Here is a 23,637-nt window from a genome sequence, read left to right as displayed (position 1 = left end):
GTTCATTATTTCCCCTTTATTTCTATCATTAATACAGCATTGTGGGGTTTTTTTTTGGGGGGGGGTCATACACAAAAATATTGTTTTGTGAGTTTTTACTTCACGAGAATCACTGCATGCAGAAAGAAGAGAAACAACAGAACTGGCATTAAACTCTGGCCAACCAGACTCATCTATGAGTTGCACTCCTGGAAGCCACGCACAGTACAGCACCCTTAATACAAAATGACCCATTGCCACTCTTCAGGCCAGATGCTCAAGCATTATAACAGCGACCGCCAAGGCCCCACAGCAGTCGGCTAGCCGGGGACCAGGCCTGGAGTGTGAGGCGGAGGCCAAGGCAGCCGGCTGTCATTTGGCAAGGCTCCCTTTAAAGTCTGTTTTGAACCACATCTTTAAGGGGAGAAGAATGTTCACGGGTTGTGAAAAGGTTCAAAAGGTTCTCCCACAAGCTGGATGGGCATGGGGTGAGACCACAGACTGTGAGTGGGAGGATCAGCTGCTTTCAGCTGCATGGAAGGCAGAAAGACAAGGTCTAGATAAGACCTCAGGATTAGAAGATGGCTTAGAAACAGAGTATCAGAAACAGGCACATCAAAAGTTTCAAAAGAACATGTGACTTTTCAATGGAACCCAAATTAAACCATGGAAAATAAGACCCTTCTGAGCCTCCTTGAACTCACCGACTTTATAGTGCACACACCCTTCCAAATCCCCGACGGTCGTCCATCCTTGTTTCTTCTCAACTTCTGGATCATTGTGAAGTATTTTATTTCTTAGCCAGGACAAATAATAGACCCGTAACTTATCTTTTTTGCCTAGCAGAATAAATATAAACATCTTAAATACATATTCAAAGATAGGTATCATCATTTTTAACAGGAACCAAGAGAGACTTTGACAAATTTTATTCAACAAAAGGAAACATTTTTTATCAAATTTATACTAAAACCTCAATTCAAGCTATGCAGATGGACTTTTAAAACTCCTACAGAATTATCACTAGGTATAGGCCTGAATTGGAAGGAAAGGTTTAAAAGAATAAAGATTCACACTTACATAGTTCAAATAGGAACAATAAATGACAAAGGAATAAAAACAGATGCACAAAAATACAACCAGCAAAATGTATAAGATGCATTAACAACTATAACATCATCTGATCCTCGAAACCCTCTCACTCCTTATTATCTCACATTTGACCAATGAGGAAATTGGAAGCACAGAGAGGTTAAATAAATCGCCCACGCAGGAACTTGAATCTAGCAAACACAAGCCACAAATTGGAGATGTGTGCAACTTACATAACTAAGGACTCACACCTGCAATATGTAAAGAATGCCTAGACATTAATGAAAACCCAACAGAAAAACTAAGCAAGCAATTAACCAGGCACTTTACCAAGGAAGATATCCCACAGACACATAAAAAGAAATAGTTGATACGGAAATGTAAATTAAAACTATAATGAGATACAATTTCAGGCACCTATGAGAATGTGAAGTCTGATAATATCAAAGGAAGGCAAAGAGTAGAGCAACTAAAATCCTCATAAACTAGTGTAAACGGTTAAAGCCAAAAAAAAGCCAAAAAACCAAAGTTTGGTGTTATCTATGGATGCTGGACACCCGCATGCTCTACATATGATCAATTCCTCTCCTACCATAAATGTGTGCAAGTGTCCCCAAATACCTAATAGGGATGTTCACGGCAGCCGTGACTAAAAGAGCCCCAAACAGGAAGCAATGCAAGTAATATCAAGAGTACATACATTTGCCAGGAACAGAAAAAATGTTACCTAAATTCAGTTCAAAGACACAACAACTCTAAGGTGCCCAAGCCAGGACAGTGGCTGCCTCTGGGAAGGAGGGAAGATAGTGCCTGGAGGCAGCACAGGGGAGCTTCTAAGAGGGTGCTGGGAATATCCCGTTTCTTCCCTGGGTGGGATACGTGGATGTATTCATTCTGTGATAATTCACTGGGCTTGTACAACTGTAATCTGGGCACTTTGGGTATGTGTCATATGTCAATACAATTTTTCACAAGTTTGGAAAAATTTTTTAACATGGGGAAAATGTTCACCATGATATGTGAGGTAAAGGAAAGGTACATCGTGTTATATGGAGTGATTTATTCCCATATTGTGAGCTATAGTTACAGAAAAGAGAAGGAAATGTACCAAAATGCTAATAACAGTGAAGGGGGCTGAGCCTGGGCCCCACCAAGGCCCTGAGTCCTAAACCACAGGACCTGTGCCTGTGACCTTATTTAGAAGCAGGGTCGTGGCAGATGTAATTAAGTCCAAGATCTCAAACAGCTCAGCCTGGATTTAGAGTGGGTCTTCAAGCAATTAAGTGGTATCCTTTTAAGAGAAAGGAGAGGGATATCAGAGATACAAAGACTGGGAGAGGGAGGCGGGTGAAGCTGGAGGCAGAGGCGAGAGTGGCACACGGCTGCCCACGGCCACAGGAAGCCAAGAGAGAGGCAGACCCTGGACTCCCCATCAGAGCTTGTTACCGCAGCCTGGGAAATGACTACAAATAATTGCCTCTGAGATGGGGAGCCTGGGTCTTATGCTTCCTAAGTCTTATAACTGTGCATAACCTCTGACCCAGCAATAACATAAATTTTCAGGAAATTATGATCTGTGTAACATGGAGATGCCCAAAGGTTAAGTAAGCTACAAATGAGTAACAGAAGATAAATTTCAACACAACTATGCAAGGAAAGACTCTGTAGCCATATAAAATGGCTATCATGGAGGTCTATTTAATGACCTGGAGAAGGCACACGGCACGGGCACACACGACCAAGGTGAAAATAAGCATGGACAGGATGTATTCCAGTTTCAGAACAGCTAGTTATCAGGGGTTGGTGAAGTATTTAACAACACTGCAACATTTGTTAACTACTCACTACTTGGGTGTTATATTATTCTGTCATTATCATTCTGGTATAACCATATTTTATGCAGGTTTTTTTCTCCTATGTATTTATTTGGCTGTGGTATGTGCTTGAAAGATAGGAAGTTGGAAACCAAAAAGTTTAAAAATAGATTTTACCTCTGGATTATTTTACTTTTTATTTTTCCTAGTTGCTTTTCTGCAGTAGTTCATTTTCTACACTGAAAACATGTTATAGAGTTTAAACTAAGAAAAGTGTTTTTTTTCTTTGAAAAAAAACTCATACTAAGTTTTAACTGATTTAACACAAAAATTTTAGAATCAGGGTAAAGAACTGATCCACTTACAGGTAAAACTTAAAGTCCTCAGGGAGGAAGTGGATGCAAGTCTACCCAGTAGACAAGGCAGAGCAAACATAACAAGCAACAGAGGCAGAGCTGCTGCCCTCGTACCTTGCAAGGATGTAATGGGTTGTGTGGAAGTGTGTGCTTTACAAGACAGCTCTTTAAAAGAGAGTCTATGTGTGCACACCTGTGGCACATCTGAATAAATTTTCCTACCACATTATTATAAACTCATGTTATAGCTGCATCTCAGTTAACCATCATTCTAGAGAAGGACGTAAATAAAGTTTATCACTTTAAAAAATGCTGTATTGAAATATATCCAAGATGTTATATATTCTGCTTTACAAAAGAGACACTAAGGAAGCAACCTTACCAGATATTGTCACCAAGACATTCAAGCCTTCAAGCACATCCATCTGTTGAAATCGTCTTCGGTTGATAAGAGGATATACCTTCCCTTGGCCACTTCTGTCCAGCAGCATCAGGCCACTCTCTGTACCCACTAACAAATTCACTCCTGTTTCAAGGACACAGAAAGGCCTGCATTTTATGCCGGGCTTTGCAGATACCCTGGTTGTATGGAAAGGTTAATATCACATATTTGGAAAATTGTGCAGTTTTCTTAATTCGCCCAGAAAAAGAAATAATAGAATAGTCAAACTTGCAAACTGCAAAACAAATTTGCAGCAAACCACCATTAGTTACATTTATTTAAATATAAAAAAGCATAAAAGAAAAAAACGAAGGGGCCTCATGCCCTTGATTTCCTTCATAATCCATCAGTTTCTAGTTCTTCCTGAGATGCCCAAGAATGTTTCAGGCTCACCATCCCCCTGGTTTTACAGATTCTACATCTCATTAGATAGAGTAGACACTTGCACAAACCTTCACCTGACACCATGGCCTCTTCTTGCTTCATTTATCTTTCCTTATTTTCACTGGAAAATTTCTGGAAATAGCTAGATATAGCCTCCCTCAAATACTTAACAGCTTATCACTTGGCTTCTATTACTCAATTTAATCTTTTTTTAAAGACCACTCCCTGATATCATCAAGTCCAAAGACATAACTGCTGTCAGTCCTCTTGTTCCTCAATGTCTTAGGACCACTTTAGGCATGACCTCCCCATCTGAGCCATCTTGGCTCTGCTGACCACATATTCTATGATCTTTCATTGTTCTCCAGGTGACTTTTTTTTAAACGTTTCATCTTTATTTCCGTGCATGTTCTGTGTTTCTTAGAATAGAGATGTTTCTTTACTCTCTGTCAGATTACAACACCTCTACCTCGGCTGTCTGTTAGTAATCTGAGACAGTAACTCCTAATTCCACACCCCATCTCCCTGCTTTTCTGCCTACTAGAGATTTCTAATGAAACCAACTTCTTGCCTTTGCCATTTCTAGCAATAGCACCACTATCTCCCACGACTTCTCTTCAAAACTAGCCAGACTAGCCACCAAAGCCAGATAATACCTCCTCTTCTGTCACATCCTGATTTTCGCCAGCTTACACTTGATAGACAGAGACCTTAACTGAGGTTTTTACAATATCTCTCTCTACTTTTCTCAAGATCTGCACATGAAAACACTAATTCACTAAGGATTTCACTTCCTCAACAACTGCATACGCCCTAAAGGAGAAGGCCCAAAAGCCTCAGCCTGGCATTCAGGACTCTGCTGGGACCTGGAATTTACATTTAAACATATGACCACTGCTACACAAACTCAATTAAGAACTGTAGCAAGTACAGAGAGCTAGACTCCCATGGACAAGTTACAAATACAGGCAATGAACTATGAAAAATCCTACCTGAAGCCTTCAGAAAATGTAAAGACATTCTATGGATTCTAGATAATAGCAACGACCTGATAAAGTCCCCATTAATAGTCTACTATTTCACATACAACACAGGTGTGTGATCGCCCCTTGCAGAAGCAACTGACGTTTTACGAGAGTGCCCTGTGCATCCTGCACCAGCTAGCCCTTGGCCCCCTTGTCCAGTGTGACTTTACCCAGACAGTTCCCTTGGGTCTGACGTATGATGACGTACCTTCAGATAATCTGAAGCAAGCCTCCAAAATTTGGAGAAAAGAGAAGGCCCATCTATTCTCTTATTTACCTGCTTCCCATCCATCCAGAGTGATCTTTAAGAGTAAAGGAAAACACCCTATTCAAAAAAACCCTATTTAAAATTGTATTTTAAAGTCCTAAAATACAATTAAAACATGATTACACATAAATCATAAGGAAAAAGGAGGCTTATAAATGCATGGCTTCTAGACTGGCCCTGTCCAAAAGAACTTTCTGTTGCAATGGCTATGTCCTTTATCTGCACTGCCCAACAGAGCAGACACCAGCCATGTGGCTAATGAGTGCCCGAAAAGGGGCTAGTGAAGAATAGACTTACCTACTTTAATTAATTTAAAGTTCATGTTAAATAGCCACATATGGCTAGTGGTTACCTCATCGTCATGGACAGTACAGCTCTGGGGGTTACTGACATTTTACAAATCAGGTAACATCACAGCTTTGAATTAGAGCCCATGGTCTGACAGTGTTATTTGTTTCTATGGGGGGAGGGGAAGGGCTTATAGCAGGCCATTATGTTTTTGTAAGCAAGAAGTTCTTTAACAGAACTATCATACATGTCAGATAATCACTTAATGCTAAGAGGAAACCGTGCTGTCCAATTTTAAAAGCTTAAATATCAGTATGAAAGAAATGAACATTTATTCTTAGTGGTTTCCCTCCACTTAGTGAGTTAATTCTAAACAGCTTAAAAGTAACCTGCAGAAAACACAACATCAATTGATAGAGCTGTCATCCAAGAGCACATTCCAAAGGCTCCATTTTGCAGAACATCTTGTTTATTTTCCTGATCAATCTTCAGTATCAAGGGGATAAAAAACTTTGTCAAAAATCTAATAACTACCCAAAATATGAGTCTTGCTTAATCTATTGTTTATGGCTTAAAAAAAAACCACGAAAATACCAATTTTAAGATTTACAGTAAGAAGGAACAGAGGAATAAGAGGTAAAACTAAAAAAATCTTTTCATACACAAAAATTGCAGGTATTCGGGTACCTAAATTCTAGTTCTCCATTATTTGTTTCCAAGAACTATATAATCTTGTAGAACATCAAGGGCTAGCAGCCAAAAGAATAAAGATAGTCACTGGAAAATGACAAACTTTTCATAAATATACTTTACCTTTTAAGCTGTTTGACATAATAAAAATTTCATAATGTTTAGATTAGCATTAACAACCCCCAACCCCAATTTTCTAAAATGTTTACAGGTAAGCTGCACTAACTGCAATTGTGCTCACGTGAACCTTGTGAAAGCCAACGGGAAAAATTACTAAAAAACTTTTAAATTCTACAATCTGTATTCTGCACTTACTGCATCTGCTTCCTCATCAGCTCTGCTTACCCCCTTGCAGTGTAACCCTGTCCCCCATCAATGTCCACTGTCAAAGCAAGAGGGCTTCCCTGAGCCTCTAGTCTTGTGTGGACTCTCTGCCGTGCTACGTAGTTGGCCCTCCTCCTGAACCTTGGTTATCACTGCACCCGCCCACCACAGCTCCTGGACCCCTTTTTCATGACTTCACACTTTATCCCTACACCTCGACTGTATTAAAGCTTCCCCAGCCCTCTCCTCTCAAGTGGGAAATGCTCTTCCCATCTCCTATATCCTAGCAAACACTTGTGTCATAGTCACGTCAGCACATCCCAGTGAACTCAGCAGCTCCTCCATAATGCTCTTCTTCCCCAGAACTGTCGTTGCTGCCACCTTTCTTCTGGTGTCAAACTTGGGAGAATTTGACAGGCAACAAGAAGCAACTGAGGGTTCATGGAAAAAGCAATCTGATACAAAACTATGCATTAGTTAGGCTACAGTCGGGCGTGTGCAATAGGCTGGTGATAAGGAAGGCCTCAAATGGACAGCGGCAGCGAAAGGAAGAGGTGAACAGATGTGAAAAGCCCTGCTGCGGTGGGAACAGTGCACTCCTGGAAATGATCCAAGCAGGTGGAGGGGCTTTCACTCTATGTCCCTGGGCATAGTTTCACTGACAGAAAGAGACAATGAAGATAAGCCTGGGGTGTGGAGAGAGGGGGAGGGAAGAGATGCTTTATTTTACTATGTACTGAATTAAAAATGTTGGTGGAAATGTCCCCAAAGTGGCTGAAAAGCACAAGCTGGCAGACAGGGCTAGAGATGGCTATGTGGATGATAAGAAGGGGTGAGCGCCTAAGGTAAATCTGAGGGCAACAAAGACGGTTAAAGGTAGTTGCTGAGGGGCCGGGGAAGTCAAACAGCTGAAAGCGCACGCTTCAGAGTAGGAACAGCATAGGAACAGCAGGCTGGATCGTCAGCAAGGCTTCAGGGAGAAGGAACTGCTCGGCCCAATCCAGTCCCACGGCAAGGAGGCGCCCGCTTGGGGCCTGCCGGGGGCTTTCACTTCTGGGGGTTACTAACAATGCTTAATGAGCACTGGAGGCTTTGAAAATACTCTCCGGAGAGACCACGATGGAAACTCGAGATGTCAAGGGATAAAGAGGAAGCAGGCTCCACCGCTGTCCCGTGCAGCAGGAAGGAGGGGTGGGCTGAAATGAGCTGGGTGGGAGACGGCAGGCTGGCCCAGCCACAGGGGAGCCCTGCTGTGGAAATCAATGGATTTCTACTTGCAGTGTCGAGGGAGTGAGAATCTCTTCTGGGTGGAAGTAGGGTCCCTGTTAAAAATAGTTAACCTCAGGGTTCAAGCTGGAGAAGAACAAAAACAATGTGCAGGGAGGGAAGACAAGGCTAGGATCCAGCCAAGCGCAGGGTCCACCTGGAGAGCGTCGTGGGAGTCCAGGGATAGGGGAGAACCAGTTTTAGAAGGCGAGAGGACGGGGCTCTGTGCACAGCAAACTCTCAGTGACACTCTCATGGCGCTCAGGTCCCAAAGATGCTACACAACTGCTGTAAGTACTCAAGAGGTAACGTCAACTCAACATTCCCGTCTGTGGACTGGGTACATGGCATAAGGCTTTTAAAAGCTCCATTTAGATATCAGGCCCAAGACACAAAGAATTAGGGGAAAAAGCTGAGTGGAAATATTTAAAGCAAAGTACATCAAAGAACTTCTTCATTGCTCTAATAAATATGGACCAAGTGCCTGTTCTCATCTTTTTACTTTTCCTCTTACAGGAAGAACAACTGGGGACCAGTCCTCCTTTACAATATCTGGCTGCTGAAACAAGTGCAAGTACGGGTGGGTCCTCACACAGTTCCATCCACGCACCACTCAGCCTACAGGATGTAAAAGTTACCGGCATCCCGCAAGTCTTCCATCTTCTGTCAACAGCCCTTCAAAAAACTCCAAACAACTCAGAATTGCTCTTCTTCAAACGACCAGCCCGTTCTGCCCAGAATAATAACAAAATGATCGGAGGGAAGCAGCCAGGCACCTACCCCATAAGGCAGCGCACAGAATCTCTGAGTTAAACCTCTTCTTGTACTTCCGAATCTCTGGGGTGTCACTCTGTGGCCTCGTGTTGGTGGGGTTCACGTTGACGACTGAGCCCTTCCGGGCGGGGTCTTGCCTCATGGCTTCTGGTCTCATTCCATCACAGGAAAACCCCACTGAAACAAGTCATTTGAAACTGTTTTCTATACGTGCAAACACAGCCAAACCCCACTCTACCCTACATTCATCTCAAGTAAATATTCATAGGCCATCATTGACACTTTGTTAAGGAAAACAAATCTGTAAGAAATGTATATGGAAAAAGGAAATCGACTGTGCAGTTCATTGCAAATAAGGTACAGCAAGCGTGAAGGGGCAGGCTCTGCATCCCAAGTCCAGGCTGTGCCCAAGCCACACTCAAGAGTAACACAAGTCCTGTTTATTGACTGCTTTCTTGGTGCTGCTTTACTTACCCACAGAAGTCACTGTTGTCCCACTAGATGGAGAAATCTGTAGTAATCTGGGGTCTATAAAAGGTGTAAAGGAGGAGGAAGATTTGTGTTTCTGGAGTGTGCTACTAGCGGACTGAGTCTGCAATGTAAATTTCAATTTTATTAATACAAATGACATTAAGAAAGAAAACAAAGAAATAAAAAAACAAAAAACAAAAACATTTTCAAGCCATTTCTAAACTATGCTTTTCCCCAGCACAAGCTCCCACCCCTCTGGCATCATTTGCCAAGCACGTCCTCCAGGGCTGCTCTACTGGGGCAGGCCACACTGCTAGGAGCAGGTCGTCTAACCTGGAGCCACTCAACAGTCACGTCTCTTTCCTGAGATACGTATTGCTCATCTATGACAAAGTATGTTGCAAGGTACTAAAAATACCTATACTTTTTGCTCCTAGTTTTAATAATTAAAATTCCTAAAGGAGTCTTGATCTCAATTCACCAACTTGTGAATTTAATCTTCTCCATGCAAAAAATAATAATCTCTGTTGAAATATTGGAAAATTTTTATTTTCTATGTTTTTTTAATTTTAAATTGAGCCTCTTGCCATAAAGCTGCAGAGGCTTCAGTCCTACCACCACTTTAGGTGCATAACTGTTAAACCCATATCAAACAAGGGCTCTCTAGTGACAGATGAAGATGACAAAATAGGCATATTCTTTTGGCATTTTAGGTGCACTAGTGTTTTGGTTAATAATTTAACTTAAGACAAAAAAAAAAAACAAACCACAAAGAAAGTGATACAAATTGTTAAGTGGAAATGTAATGATGATTAAAAACAAAACAGAGAAAAATAAATTGAGTTGCCAGTTTAGTAAGTTAAGGGTTATAGTAAAATACTGTACATCAGAGCAAAAGGGAGCAAAGCTCAATATATAAATATAAGGAGGAATGTGAGTGCAGGTGGACTGTATCACTGGAGAAGAACACATGTGACCAAGCGGTTTTGTCCTGTACTAGTTCAACCTGCTCCCATGGACCCCTGGAAGTCACTGTTCACTGCTCTCCTAGAGCCCCCCCCCCCCCGGCTGCAATCTTCTCCCTGGACACATATCTGCCGCCTTGCAGGCTTCTCTCCCTAGAACCATGAGTCAGTGGCCAATCCAGCCAATGACCAATTTGACGCTGACCCTGCCTGGGAAGCAGTCAACTTGTGCCAGCTCCTGAGGGGGAGGGGATTATTCTGATTCTTTCTAACAAGGGAACCAAAATAGGAGCAGGAGGGCAGTTAAATGCTGACAAGATTAGCTGAAACTACATGCCAGTTGCAACCTCCCTCAACTACTGGACAAACGCATTTAAACCAGCCCTCGCATGGCACGGAGGAGCTCATGGTGGGAGGACTTGGGGCAATAACTGCACTTGGGGCAAAACAACAGAGCCAAGCATCACCTGGGAGCACCCAGCCTGAGTGCCACAATACAGCCTGTGAACACACTCACAGGATTCCCCATACAAATTTTTAAATAAAAAGCTCTCATGAACCTTTACCCTTCTAGTTTTAACACTCTAATTTTGTAGGTTTTTTTGAAAGGTGTTTAGCCTCTTCTTAGAATTTGATTGTGAAGTACAAGGCAAGTTTCCTTTTAACAGGGTTGGCAAACACAAATTAAAACTAAACAACCAACATCTCCCTCCCCATGCCACAAAAGACCAAATAAAATAAAACAAAATAAAATAAAATCCAGCTCTGTATGAAGGAGATGCTTGTATAGGAAAACAAGCTTGTCCAGATAAGGCCAAGTCTGCTTGAGCAAATCCTCATGTACTTAAGTGATTAAAAAAAAAATGAAAAAGGCAGATTCCACAAATGACTAGAATTTCATGCCAAATATATAATGGGTCTGAGAACACAGCAATCATCTTATTTAGATTTTTAAAAATAAATTGAGTCAAGAAAGCCATGCAAATAAACTTATCTAAAGAAAAGTAAAGAGTGAACTGGCAAGTTTGGAGGGAAACTGATCTAGGGTTAAGGGATTTGTATGCAGCTCTGAAACATGTTACTCGGGGTTGGAGGGAAGGGTGGGTGACAGAAGAAAGCAGGGTGGGTAGGGAAGGGGTGAGGGGCACTGGAAAGTTCTCCTCTGCCAACTAGCTACTAGGCAGTGCTGGTCTAACCCTAGGAAAGCAGCCAGCTGTGGTGCGAGACATACCTCATTAGTAGTGAGCTTGTCCTGGGGTGCCTGTGGGGACATGGTGGGTGTCGGCTGGCTGGAGGATGGGGAGGAGGAGGTGGAGGAAGTGGAGGAGGAATGGCTTTGCTGTAAGAGATCTGGCAAGAGGTGAATGCGGCCGGCAAAGCCATTGCTCTCATGATGGCTGGCACGCTTTTGGTCAACTGTACTCTGCAGAAAAAACAGGCACACTTGTCTCGCTCAAGTGCTGCTGAAATGGCCTACTACCCTACCGATAACTGACTTTATGTTTAAAGTGTTGTGTGGCTTTTCAGATTCTGCTAAGGTATTGAGGAAAAACTAGGGGGAATTAGCTGGAATTGCTCACACTTCCTCACTTACTAAGGTGAGCCAACAGAATTCAAAGTCATCTGGTGGCTGCATGATTCGAGCAGTGAGTTTTTAATATGGTTTCTATCTGCCACACTAGCTGCTGTTACTAACACTATGTCCCTTTTTAAAAAATCTGTTCTGTTTAAAGCTCCAAAAAGTACAATAGTTGCTTCTTCGAATCCGTGGCTTTTCCATGTTCTTCCCATTTTCCAACCAAATACACTGCCTTAACAGGAGGCATTCTCAGGGAAAAGACTAAAATACTAGATAGGAGCACTGTTTCTATTTTAAATAAGAAGCCTATCACTTTTATTATATCTAAAGTTAAGAAACAAAGAGACTATTGTAAAACTCAGTAATCCAAACTGAGCACATCTGGGTGATAAATAATTATTTAACAAGTGAGAAAACCAGTGTTTTGGAACACAGGAGAGAGAGACCTCCCAACTCCTTTGCTCTGCGAGTCTCCCCTCACCGCGATGAGGGGACGGCTCATGGCACTTGGGCGGCTCCTGCCTGACTGGCCCCCGCTGATGGCTGCAGGGCTGCAGACCTTCAGAGCTGAGAGTCTGTGCAGAATCCACAGGGCTGCTCTGTCACAGCCCCTGCGAGCCTGCTGAGATGCCCTGTGGCTCTTCTATGCTCAGACACAGACTGTGAGACCAGCGTGGTGCTTGAATGCGGGCTGCCACAGAGCATGCGGGGAGCAGCCGTACAGGTGGAAGACGACGGCTCCCTTCCGGGCATGCACACACCTGCCTCCCTAGCCCCGGGCACTCTCCCTCTGGGTCTGGGTAACATAAAAACAGATGATGATGTAGAAAGAGCATGAGTGAGTGAGTGAGTGAGCAGTGGGTTAATGACTACAGAAAAGCTCAGCCTCTGACAACAAAGAGGAGACGCAGGTACCTGGCGGACAATTAGGGTGCCCTCCTTGGATGGGGTCACGGCAGGCTCACTTTCCACGTCATCGTGGACAAGCATGGTTTTCACAGATTCCGTTTCACCATTGCTCAAATTCAGAGATGACCTAGTGAGGCAAAGTCCAGAAGTTAAGGAGTCATGGATATCTTGTTTAGATTCTTCACCTGCTCAAAGCCATAAGATGACATCAGGTTACAGGCAGAGTCTACTTTGAGAAAGCAAGTACGTATCCTCTTCCCTTAAACAAGGAATTTCCTATCAGCTCATTTTATTTTTGAGCGAAATAATTACAATAAATTCATATTGTTATAATTAAAGTAGTTAAACTCAAAGGACGTTTCCCTTTTATCATTTGCATCCTCAAATTAAAAAAAAAAAGTACATGTTGGGGATTTGGGGAAAGGCACTAACACACATGCAGGGGGAGAGAAGGGGTAAAAGTGAAGGGCTGTCTGCTGATGGCTCCATGATCACTACAGGATAAGCATGCAAGGACACAAGGCAGAGCGAAGAAAAAATGCCTGCTCCTAAACAGCAAGAAGGCTGGGTGGGCACACGCTCATCCCCTCTAAAATACACCCAGGACTGACACTGCTCTGGTGTCATCTGGTCCAGAGGTGGATTCATCGGCCCCTTCTTGTTCTACGTCGTCATCTTCCTCGTCAGTGGTCCCCGACTCCTCACTGGATGAGGAATAGTCTGTCACTTTGTGAGGTGGCCGCACATCTTCCACTGCTCGAAGCTCTCTGGCCAGTGCAGTCAAATCCTAATACATGGGGGCAGAAAAAAGAGTATAAGCCAAAAGGAAAAAAAAGTGGGAAGAAAAGAGAAAAGAATGAGCAGTTCTTTACTTTAACTAGCAAAAAAAAGGAGCTACAATGCTGATACTGTGAAACTGTTTGGCAGAGCAATTCCCAGTTTCATATGAAAGTGCGTGTTTAAAGCTTTTGATAGAAAAGAGTGTCAAAGATGTTGCATGTAAACGGAAAGTGCTTTTCTTTTCCAAATACAACATATCATTTTAGATAAACAATGAATGTAGATAGACCCACAGACTTTGTTGTACAGTTCCCTGCTTTTATGACAAAGTCTCCTCTTAAGGAGGTATACGGAAAACGACCTCTCAATTAAAAAGGCTTGGTTTAAATACTCCTTTTTAAAATAATTATTTTTATCTCTACTTTTGTGAAAAACTTCAATCCTACAGAAAAGGTGAAAGAGGAGCAAAGCGGACCCTGACCTAACATTTACATCCATTTTCACCAACGGTTAACAACTTGCCATGTACCGTGACCTATTAAGTGAAAAAGTGGCATCAGCGCTGACTGCTGTGGGCTGATGACTTGGCTGACTTGGTTCTCTCCTCTGTGCTTTACCCCACATCGCCCTAGAAAACCTCTAACGAATAGGAACATCAGAAAGAAAAAATATTCCATAATAAAAGTTATTTAAAAAGGACTTCACTTTCCTTTACTCTTCTATATATTGAGACACTTTAACACTCAATTAACCAAATATAATTTTCATGTACAAGTCCAAAGTACATCTTTCTACTTGAGAATTTTACTTAGAAATATAGGATTTCTTAACTTAAAGTTAAGGAGTTCCAACTTATTTTTCTTCTTTTCCACAGTTAAGGACATCTTTCTTTGAGCTTAAGCCTCTGAAATAAGTCATCAAGTATTGAACCTTAAGTCCTGCTACTATTTAACAGATGTGGCTTTTTAGGAAGTTACCCAGAAAATTGTACTTAATTAACAAAAAACAAAAACAATACGTGCAACAAATTTTATGTGTAAAAAAATAGCTGAGGCAGAACTTTCAGGGTTTTATCAAAAGTTAGATCTTCAAGAAGATCAACAAAATTGACAAATCCTTAGCTAGACTGACAAAGAAAAAAAGGGAAGATGCACATAAATAAAATCAGAAATGAGAGGGAGGACATTACCACTGATCCCACAGAAATAAGAGAGATTGTAAGAGGACACTATGCACAACTGTATGCCAACAAACTAAAAATAGATGAGATGGGCAAATTCTTAGAAACATACAAACAACCTACAATGACCCTAGAAGAAATAGAAAACCTCAACAAACCAATCACAAGTAAAGTAACTGAAACAGTCATCAACCCACTCCCACCCCCCACTTCCCAAAAAGTCCAGGTACATGGCTTCACAGGTGAATTCTACCAACCATTCAAAGACTATCTAATACCAATCTTGCTCAAGATCTTCGAAAAAACTGAACAGGAAGGAATGCTAAACTAATTTTATAATGCCAACATCACCCTAATACCAAAGCTAAATAAGTATACTATGAAAAAAAGAAAATTACAAGACTAATTTCTCTAATGAATATAGATACAAAAATCCTCAACAAAGTACTTGCAAACCGAATCCAATAGCACATTAAATGAATTATATACCATGATCAATAGTGGGTTTTATCCCAGGCATGCAAGAAAATCAATTAGTAGATTAAATCATGTTGATAAATGGAAGAAGGAAAAATCTTATGATCATCTTGAATGATGCAGAAAAGGCATTTGACAAAATACAGCATCCTTTCTTGAGAAAAACATTCCCAATAGATAGGAATAGAAGGAAGCTTTCTCAACATGGTAAAGTGCATACATGAAAAACTCACAGCAAATATTGTACACAACAGTGAAAAACTGAAATCTTTCCTGCTAAGATCAGGAATGAGAAATGGAAGCCCACTGTTACTGAATATTGTGCTAGAGGTTCTAGCTAAAGCAATTAGGCAAGAAAAAATAACACCCACATAGGAATCGGACTAGTAAAAGTTTTGCTATTTGCAGATGATATCATCCAGTACCTAAAATATTCTGAAAATTTTAGAACAAAGCTACTAGAATAGACAAATTCAATAAAATGGTGGTATGCAGTAGCATTTCTATACCTAACTGATGAGCAAATTGAGGAAGAAGTCAGGAAAAAAAGTCCATTTATAATAGCGACTAAAAGAATCAAATATTTAGGAATAAACCTAACCAAGGACCTAAAAGGATCTTCAGTCAGAAAACTACAAAACATTGCTGAAAGAAACCAAAGAAGACCTAAATAAATGGAAGGACATTTTGTGTTCAGGGATTGGAAGACCAAATATTATTAAGATGTCAGTTCTATGTAAACTGATATACAGATTCAACACAAATAAAAATCCCAACAGCCTTTTCTTTGCAGAAATGGAAAAGCCAATTATCAAATTTATTTTGAAGGGTAAGGGGCCCCAAATAGCCAAAAACGTCTTTTAAAAAAAAGCATATAGTTGGAGGACACTCACTTGTGACTTTAAAGCATATTACTTAGTGATAATGGCAAAAACAAACAAACAAACAAAAGAGCATAAAAGATTGACCAATGGAATCAAATGAGAACTCAGAAACAGACCATAACATCCACAGTCAAGTGATTTTTGAAGGCTGTCAAGCCCTTCTGGCTGGGCCAGAACAGTCTCTTCAACAAATGGTATAGGGAAAACAGATATCCATAACCAAAAGAAAGAAAGAGGACCCCTATATCTAACCTTACACGTAAATTAACTCAAAATGGATCAAACACAAATATAAAAATGGTGCCACCTCAAAATTAAACTTTTGTTCTTCAAAAGGTTTTGTCAAGAAAGTAAAAAGGCAGCCTACTCAATGGGAGAAAATATTTGGAAACCACATATCCAATAAATGTTTGATATTCATGTCATATAAAGAGATCATACAACTCAATGATAAAAAGACAATCAACCCAATTATATAACAGACAAGAGACTTGAATAGACCTTTTCCAAAGAAGAAATACAAATGGCCAAAGAGCGCATTAAAAAAAATGTTCAACATCACTAGCTATTAGGGAAATGCAGATCAAAGCTACAAATGAGGTATCATTTCACACCTTATAGAATGGCCATTATTAAAAAAAACAGAACTACAAGTGCTGGAGAACAGGTGGAGAAATAGGAATAGTCCTTTACTGTTGGTAGAATGTAGAATGTTGTAGCCCTTGGGAAAGACAATTTGGCATTACCTCAAGAAGCTGAATATAGAACTGCCATATGATCCAGCAATCCCCTTACCTACAAATATATTTAGAAGCAAGGACGCAAATTGACATTTGCATACCAATGGATGGTGGCATTATTCACAATTGCTAAACTATGGAATCAGCCCAAGTGTCCATCAACTGGTGAATGGCTAAACGAAATGTGGGTATATACATACAGTGGATATCAGCTATAAGAAGAAATGAAATCGGAATGCATATGACAACATGGATGACCACAGAGATACTGAGTGAAAAAAGCCAGACATGAAAGGACAAATATTGTAAGGTCTCACTAATATGAATGAAATATGATGAATAGGTTACTAGGAGATAGAATGTGCATTGAGAATGAGAGCTGATGCTTAATGTCTTTAGAATTAATAAGGTTTATTGTGAAAGTGTGGAAATGAACAGAGCTGATGTAACACATTATAGTAAGCATAACTAACACTGATGATTTATAAATGCGATTGTTGCTGAAAGGGATAGTCTCTGGATACAAATGTCAATTGAAAGGAAGCTAGAGAATAATCTAGGGACTGTAACACTGATTTTAGTGGTGGATGAAAATTGTGGTTAATAATATAAACATAAGAATGTTCCTCTTTTACAAAGTGTTAAGAATATGGTGATACACAGGAAAATTACAACTAATATAATTTAAGGATGATATTTAACAGTAATATTGCATATTTTTGCAGCAATGGCAAAGAAGCTATTATATCAGTTCTAATGGACAACAATGGGGGGTTATAAGGGGGTGAGTGAGTTTTCCTTTGGAATAATGAAAATGTTCTAAAATTCACAGGTGATGACAGCACAACTCTGATGAATATGAGAGCCACCGAGTATGCACTCTGAATGGATTGTACAAGGCACAGAACTGTGTAAGAGTGAATTTTGTGGTAGAAGATGGACTGTGGTTTACGGAATATGAGGATGCTCTCTTATGAACTATAAGAAATATGTAATACTAACACAGAGTGTTAATAGGCTGGGTTGGGGAAAAATACATCAAATGTAAGAAGCTGTGGGTTATAGTTAGTAGTAATATATTGATGATGCTCTTTCATAGTTTATAACAAATGTTTTACAACAACGCAAGGTGGTGGAGTGATATATGAGAACCCTGTATGATGGTATGTACAATTGTTTTGTAAGTTCACAACTTTCTTTTACTATACACTTATTATTCATGTATGCTCATGTGTAAGTGATATATTTCAATAAAAATCTAAGAAAAAAAATTTAAGGGTTTCAATTCTAGAAGAGGGCAAGCTAAGGAAAGAAAATAAATGTAGATTGAACACAAGCTAAGTCTAAAGGGCTAGGTTAGAATGTTGCTCTGATGCTGGACATTTCAGAGATGGGGCTTACCACGTCACCCTTCAGCACAGTGGTGGTATCATTGAGGCCAAGAAGTCATCATGGATGAAGAATGCACAGTACGAGGAAGCGTGGCAGAAAGAAGTGGGGAGAGGGGAGGACAGAAATTAATTCAAGCAGGCATCAAAACCCTAACTGGCTTTAAATTCCATCTTGTATAGACAGTTACAGAGCCAGTTAAAAGAGCAGCAGTTAAAGGTGAAGCATGAGAAACAGTCACAACTACTTTCCCAGGTATCAAAAGGCAGAATTTAAGCAGCAGATGAGTTTAAGAGGGTGATTTTTAAAACTTTATTCTAAAAGTCAGTACTGTAGATGCCCAACTCCATAAGATTAAGAAAAGGTTAATGCCAAGTAAGTTGATAAAAAGGATTTTTTTCCCTTTGTATCTTCTTTTTTACATGTTTTTTTTAGAAGGAAATTCCATAAAGTAGAAACTAGGCCTTTTCTGTATTTCTTTATAAGGCTGATCATGTACAAAGTATACAGCTCTAACACCAGATGAAAGTTCTTATTTGATCAACAGTTTTATGTAGGAAATAAAATGACTACTGGTAGAGGGCATGAAGGTGGGTTTAGGGCATTCCTTGCATGCCCTCGAATCTGTGAGGGCCACAGAAAGGACAGGCCCCTGAACGTCCTAGCTGTAACAGAAAATCTCATTAGCCTGAAAGAAGTCAAACAGATTTTGAGCAATCCTTACAGCAGGTTTGAGCGGTCTAAAGACTTCTTTTTTATCATCAGGTTTTTTTGCTACGTTTTCAAGGCGTTGAGATGGAGAGCCTTCGGATTTGGATGATGCTGTTAAGATCAAGAGAGACAAAGAAAGGCAGATATAATTAACACATTCATTCACACATTTCACACCCTCTAGTCCACCAGCATTCTGTCGCTGTTTCCACACCCCCTCCCCTGCCCACATCTATAGTTCCACTCATGGCTGAAGCTCTGCATGCAGGTCTGACCTCCAGGGCAAAAAGGGGACAACCTAGGCGACTCTCGGGCAGCCCTTCCGATTTCTTACTTAGAGTCCCCCCTCCCAGTCCACTCAACATGTGTTCACAATTAACAATTTGTTATGTCAATAACATAGAGGAGGGAATTTCCATTTATCTCTTATTACAAGAAGGTTAAAATAACCAATACTGATGACAATATAGGCCCTGGAGTCTGAAAGAAATGGGTTCAAATCCCAGCTTGGACAGTTAGCTAATTATTGCCTTGGAGAAGTTACCTAATCTCATTATACTGTAGTTTCTTTAATCTGTCAAAGGAAGATATGTAGCCCAATAGCCCTACTGTGGGAAAGGAGAAGGAAAGCCATCCTACATCTCACTCTGAAGCGCTCCCCAGAGCCACTCTGAGAGCCGGGGTGGGACCCAGGCTGGGATCCTGAGTTGCTGGAGCCCGAGGAGCTGCCACTGCCGGGCCTGGGCACCAGCTTCTCCACTCTCTCCCACAGCAACCTGGGCTCAATACTGCTGTGAGGAAAGAAGGGGAAACGGCAGTTAGTGCAGACCCCAATGCTACACACAAGTGTGATGTATGTGATGTCTCTGAAATCAAATGCAGGCCTGAGAAATAGTCTATAAACAGCAGCTAACATCAACCAACCAAAGATAATATCCTACATTAGGAGACCCAAATGCTCATCAGCTATGAGAGAAAATGCTGCTGCTCAGTCCAGAAGTGTCACAGTTTCTATCACAGCTACAAACTCAGTTTTTAAAATTATAAAAAATTCCACTTACATAATTACACACACAATATTATACTGTTTCCAAATTGCTGCTCTCACATGACCATCGCTGCTCTCAAAAACTCACACCTCTGAAGTACGCACCTTTGTGTGAGAATGTTGGAAATGCTATAGAAAACAGGGACTATGATGTACTTCCTGCGTGGGCTTACCGGTAAGAATTAATGGCATAGATTTAGTTAGAGGAAAACACCACAGTCCAATCTAGTCATTTACGGAATGAATCATCATCCACCTCACTACCTCAAGGGTCAATATGCACAAGTCTAACTTTAGAGGTTACACAATATTTAACATTATCCTTTCTTCCTCTAGAACAATGCTGCTCAATGAGAACTTTCTACAGTGAGGGAAATGTTCTATAGTTGTACCACATAAGCAGTAAACATGTAGCAACCAAGCACTTGAATGTGACTAGTGCAACTAAGGAAACATTTTTCAATTAATTTAAGTCAGATTCCCATTTAGCTCCACATGACTGATGGCTACTATGTTGGACAGAGCAACCCTAGAACCTCAAAATGATACCATTTCATTAATTCACTAGCTTGCTGTAGAATTTCAAACACTGACTCTCCTTAGTCATTTGCCTGTGATTTTAACACAATTACGAAGGACTTATGAAGTCTTTAGTTAATAAAGCTCCCATAGATTACAATTCATGCAAAACCTCTTCTTCCTTCCCTGTTTTTCCTTCTAGTTACTCTTACAGACAGGTGGTTTTCATTTAAAAATTACTGAAACACACGACCAGATTCAGAGCACCCCCCACCCCTCTTCCCCACCCCTCTTCATTACAGAGCACTTTGACGTTACTGACACTGACAAGGTTATGGCAGTTTTTCTTTTATAACTAAGTTTCTTTGCTCCACAGTGTCAATATTCATGAGCATTTTTGTAAAAACCAACGACATAAGCTGTAGGTGACTACATGGTAACCCTGTTCTTAACTTTCACTCTTTTACCTTGTGGAGTTTCTTTGACCTGCTTGGCTACTTTGCTGTCCACTGCCCTGCAGTGGAGAATCCCGACGGGACAGAACAGGAGAACGAGACGTGGTTCTCACCGGAACCTTTGGGTAGAAAATGCCACCAATTAAATTATTGAAAACATAAGGGAAAAAAAAAAATCCCCTACCAAAACACAGCTTTAAAGCAGCCCTAATTATATTAGCCTTACTATCACTGACTTATACCCACCCACCCCTGAGCCTTCTCTGAACCTCCACTGATACAATGAGAAGAAAAAATTCAGTGAATGGCACCCAAGGAGCCAGTACAAACAGCCTTTATATGCTTCTGTAACATTTAAACAATGTTTAGACTGAAGCTTGGTGGCAGGGGACATATAAAGCATTTTGCTGAGATAATGTGAGAATCAGGAAAATAAGCTCAAAGAAATCAAACAGTGATCTACAAATGGATCAGCAGGAAGCAAAAGACTGGCAAGGAAGCAAGAAAATACTCAGAGGAAGCAAATTCCAAATGGAGGAAAAATACACTAAAATGTGCCTTTTTGTTAAATTTACCATTGGCTAATGACCAAAAAAATTCCTCAATTTATAATGAAAAAAATCTTCTCTGAAATACTTAATTATTTTTTCTTCCTCTCAGCCCTTTACTGAACACTTTCTAATGTTACAAAATAATTTGTAGCTTCTGTAAGACACTTACAAGAAAGCTGCTAAAGTAAAAGATGATTCTATATGGTCTAGCAGCATATTCTTTATACTTACTCTTAAAATCATTTTGCTACCTAAAGCTTAAGTACAGACTAAGCAACAACAATAAAAAAGCTAAATGGCCCTATCTGAATATAACTGCCTAACGACGGAACTTTTTCCCCATTATAAAAAGTTCTTTTGAGATTTCCATGCACCTTTAATTCTGGCGAAGTCACCCTATCATTAATAAAAATAATAAGAATAAGTAAAATTAAAAAAGAAGCACACATCTGTCTTTCTGCTTCTTACCCTTGGAGGCACCTCGTCACTGTCTGATCTAGACCAAGCCTTTTGGGTGGGCTCAGGTACCTCCGACTTAGAGTCAGAACTCTGACTGAGCACCTCACTGCGTGAAGGTGGACATGGGTCCTGAGAACGAAGATGGTGGTGTGCAAATTTGGGAGGAGAAGGGTCACTGAAGGAATGGGATCGCGAGACAGGGGAAACATTGTTCTTGAGAGATGCCAGGTGGGACCACTGTACCTTACAAGAAAACAAAACACAAAACATTCAATGCGTTCTGCATAAAACTGGCATTTCTGGTCAATACCAAATCCAAAGCAGGAACCGGCAAAGGGGGAATGCAAGCTGGGGGTGGCACAGTATTAGGTAAGCCAAGCACTTTTTAAGGGAAGAAGTGGTTGGCAGAACATAATATGTAGAAAAAACAAACATACATTTATAAGGAAACCATTTAATATACAGACAAACATAGATAGATTGCAGTAAACATATAAGATTATTTCAAAAGAGCCTTATAAACCTACTGTCCTGAGCGTGTGGACAATATGTCACATGCACATTCATGTCAAAGCAGAGGTGGGAAGGGCAGAGAAGGACAGAAAAACCACAAGATAGAGGACATGGCCAAACATGCAAACTACCCATCCATCTTCACATTACCTGGCACTGTAAGACTCCAGACCAAGTAACAACAAAACAGTACATTAAAAAGCAAAGATAAACTCCTAACGTTTTGACAGACTATAACAGAGTAACTTAAAAACATTCAACTTTTCAAACACGCTGACAATCTTCCTTCCTTCTCCCAAGCTTAACAAAACCATAATCTTTGAGAAATCTCCATATATCTTTGTACTAGTTATTTGAAAAAAAAAAACAAACTGTCTTTCCTTAGAAATATTCAATACCATGGGTTTCCTTAAATGACTGCAGGTGGGGTCTTCCTCCCACTGGACAATGCAAGAGATAGGACTATTGCTTGTCAACTGGGTTCAACCAGTTGTTTTTCAGTTGGGAAAACAATCTCTGAAATAACCTATACTTTCTTTAAACCGTATTTTATTGTTTCAAAATAATTGTTCGATGTTTAAATTAACGTAATTCTGGCTACATATCTATTACATCAAAACATTTAATGGAAACTAAAAAAATCAAATGATTGGTTCAACCTTTCCAAATTCAAGATTCAGAGTTAGTTCCCAATCTATGATTTCTGTATTTTCCAGATGAGATCCACATAATCCCAGTTATTGTCATAACTTAACACCTCTAAAATGTTTAAGATTTTTAGGGGAAAACATATGTAATTGAAAGTTATTATCTGTAATTATAACCACAAATGGGTTTTACAATAAAGGTCCTTATGAGAAAAATTTCCCACAAATAATATCTTCAAAGATATATGTTTCAGTCAAAAGCAACTTTACCTTATCTGAGACTTTAAACGTATGCCTACGTTGGGAAACTGTATGAAGGTAAATCTATCCTACTTGTCCTTCTTTCCTCCTTTTTCCCGCTTACCATTTCCTGCTATCCTCTCTGCTTTCTTTTACTTTCCATTCCTTACGTTCTGGAAATGCCAATCTGTCAGTGGGCCAGGGTCTGCTCTTCTCTGACTCAAGATCACATGCCGAGGCATGGGAACATCCAGGCACCCCTGCCAGCCACGTATATAGCACCTGCTTTGACCCTGGTTCTTTCCCCTAACTCCTCCACGCTGGGGCTCTCCATCTCATTTCTTGTAAATCCAATGGGATTTTTTAAATCTAAAGCACTCGACTTTGTTTTTCAGAACACCACAGCTACTTCTATCAC

General features: G+C 40.4%; 1 protein-coding gene across 34 annotated transcripts in view; it reads right to left on the bottom strand.

Moving 5' to 3' along the window:
• The window catches only part of MAP4K4 (mitogen-activated protein kinase kinase kinase kinase 4), a 209,743-nt gene that overhangs the window by 9,163 nt on the left and 176,943 nt on the right, over positions 1-23,637 (bottom strand). For 6 of the 34 annotated variants that reach the window (XM_058278220.1, XM_058278207.1, XM_058278213.2 and 3 more), the window contains 11 exons: positions 21,829-22,062; positions 20,822-20,928; positions 19,427-19,578; positions 18,801-18,898; positions 13,238-13,413; positions 12,633-12,753; positions 11,370-11,561; positions 9,177-9,294; positions 8,709-8,879; positions 3,624-3,767; positions 684-818 (listed from right to left, as the gene is read on the bottom strand). In XM_058278220.1, the coding sequence (XP_058134203.1) occupies positions 684-818; positions 3,624-3,767; positions 8,709-8,879; positions 9,177-9,294; positions 11,370-11,561; positions 12,633-12,753; positions 13,238-13,413; positions 18,801-18,898; positions 19,427-19,578; positions 20,822-20,928; positions 21,829-22,062 (1,648 nt within the window). The remainder of the gene's footprint in view (positions 1-683; positions 819-3,623; positions 3,768-8,708; positions 8,880-9,176; positions 9,295-11,369; positions 11,562-12,632; positions 12,754-13,237; positions 13,414-18,800; positions 18,899-19,426; positions 19,579-20,821; positions 20,929-21,828; positions 22,063-23,637) is intronic. The other 28 variants (XM_058278215.2, XM_058278226.2, XM_058278222.2 and 25 more) reach the window with 7 other exon arrangements.

The sequence above is a fragment of the Dasypus novemcinctus genome, chromosome 17, assembly GCF_030445035.2.
Source record: "Dasypus novemcinctus isolate mDasNov1 chromosome 17, mDasNov1.1.hap2, whole genome shotgun sequence".
NCBI lineage: Eukaryota > Metazoa > Chordata > Mammalia > Cingulata > Dasypodidae > Dasypus > Dasypus novemcinctus.
This window is presented reverse-complemented; position numbering and strand designations above follow the sequence as displayed.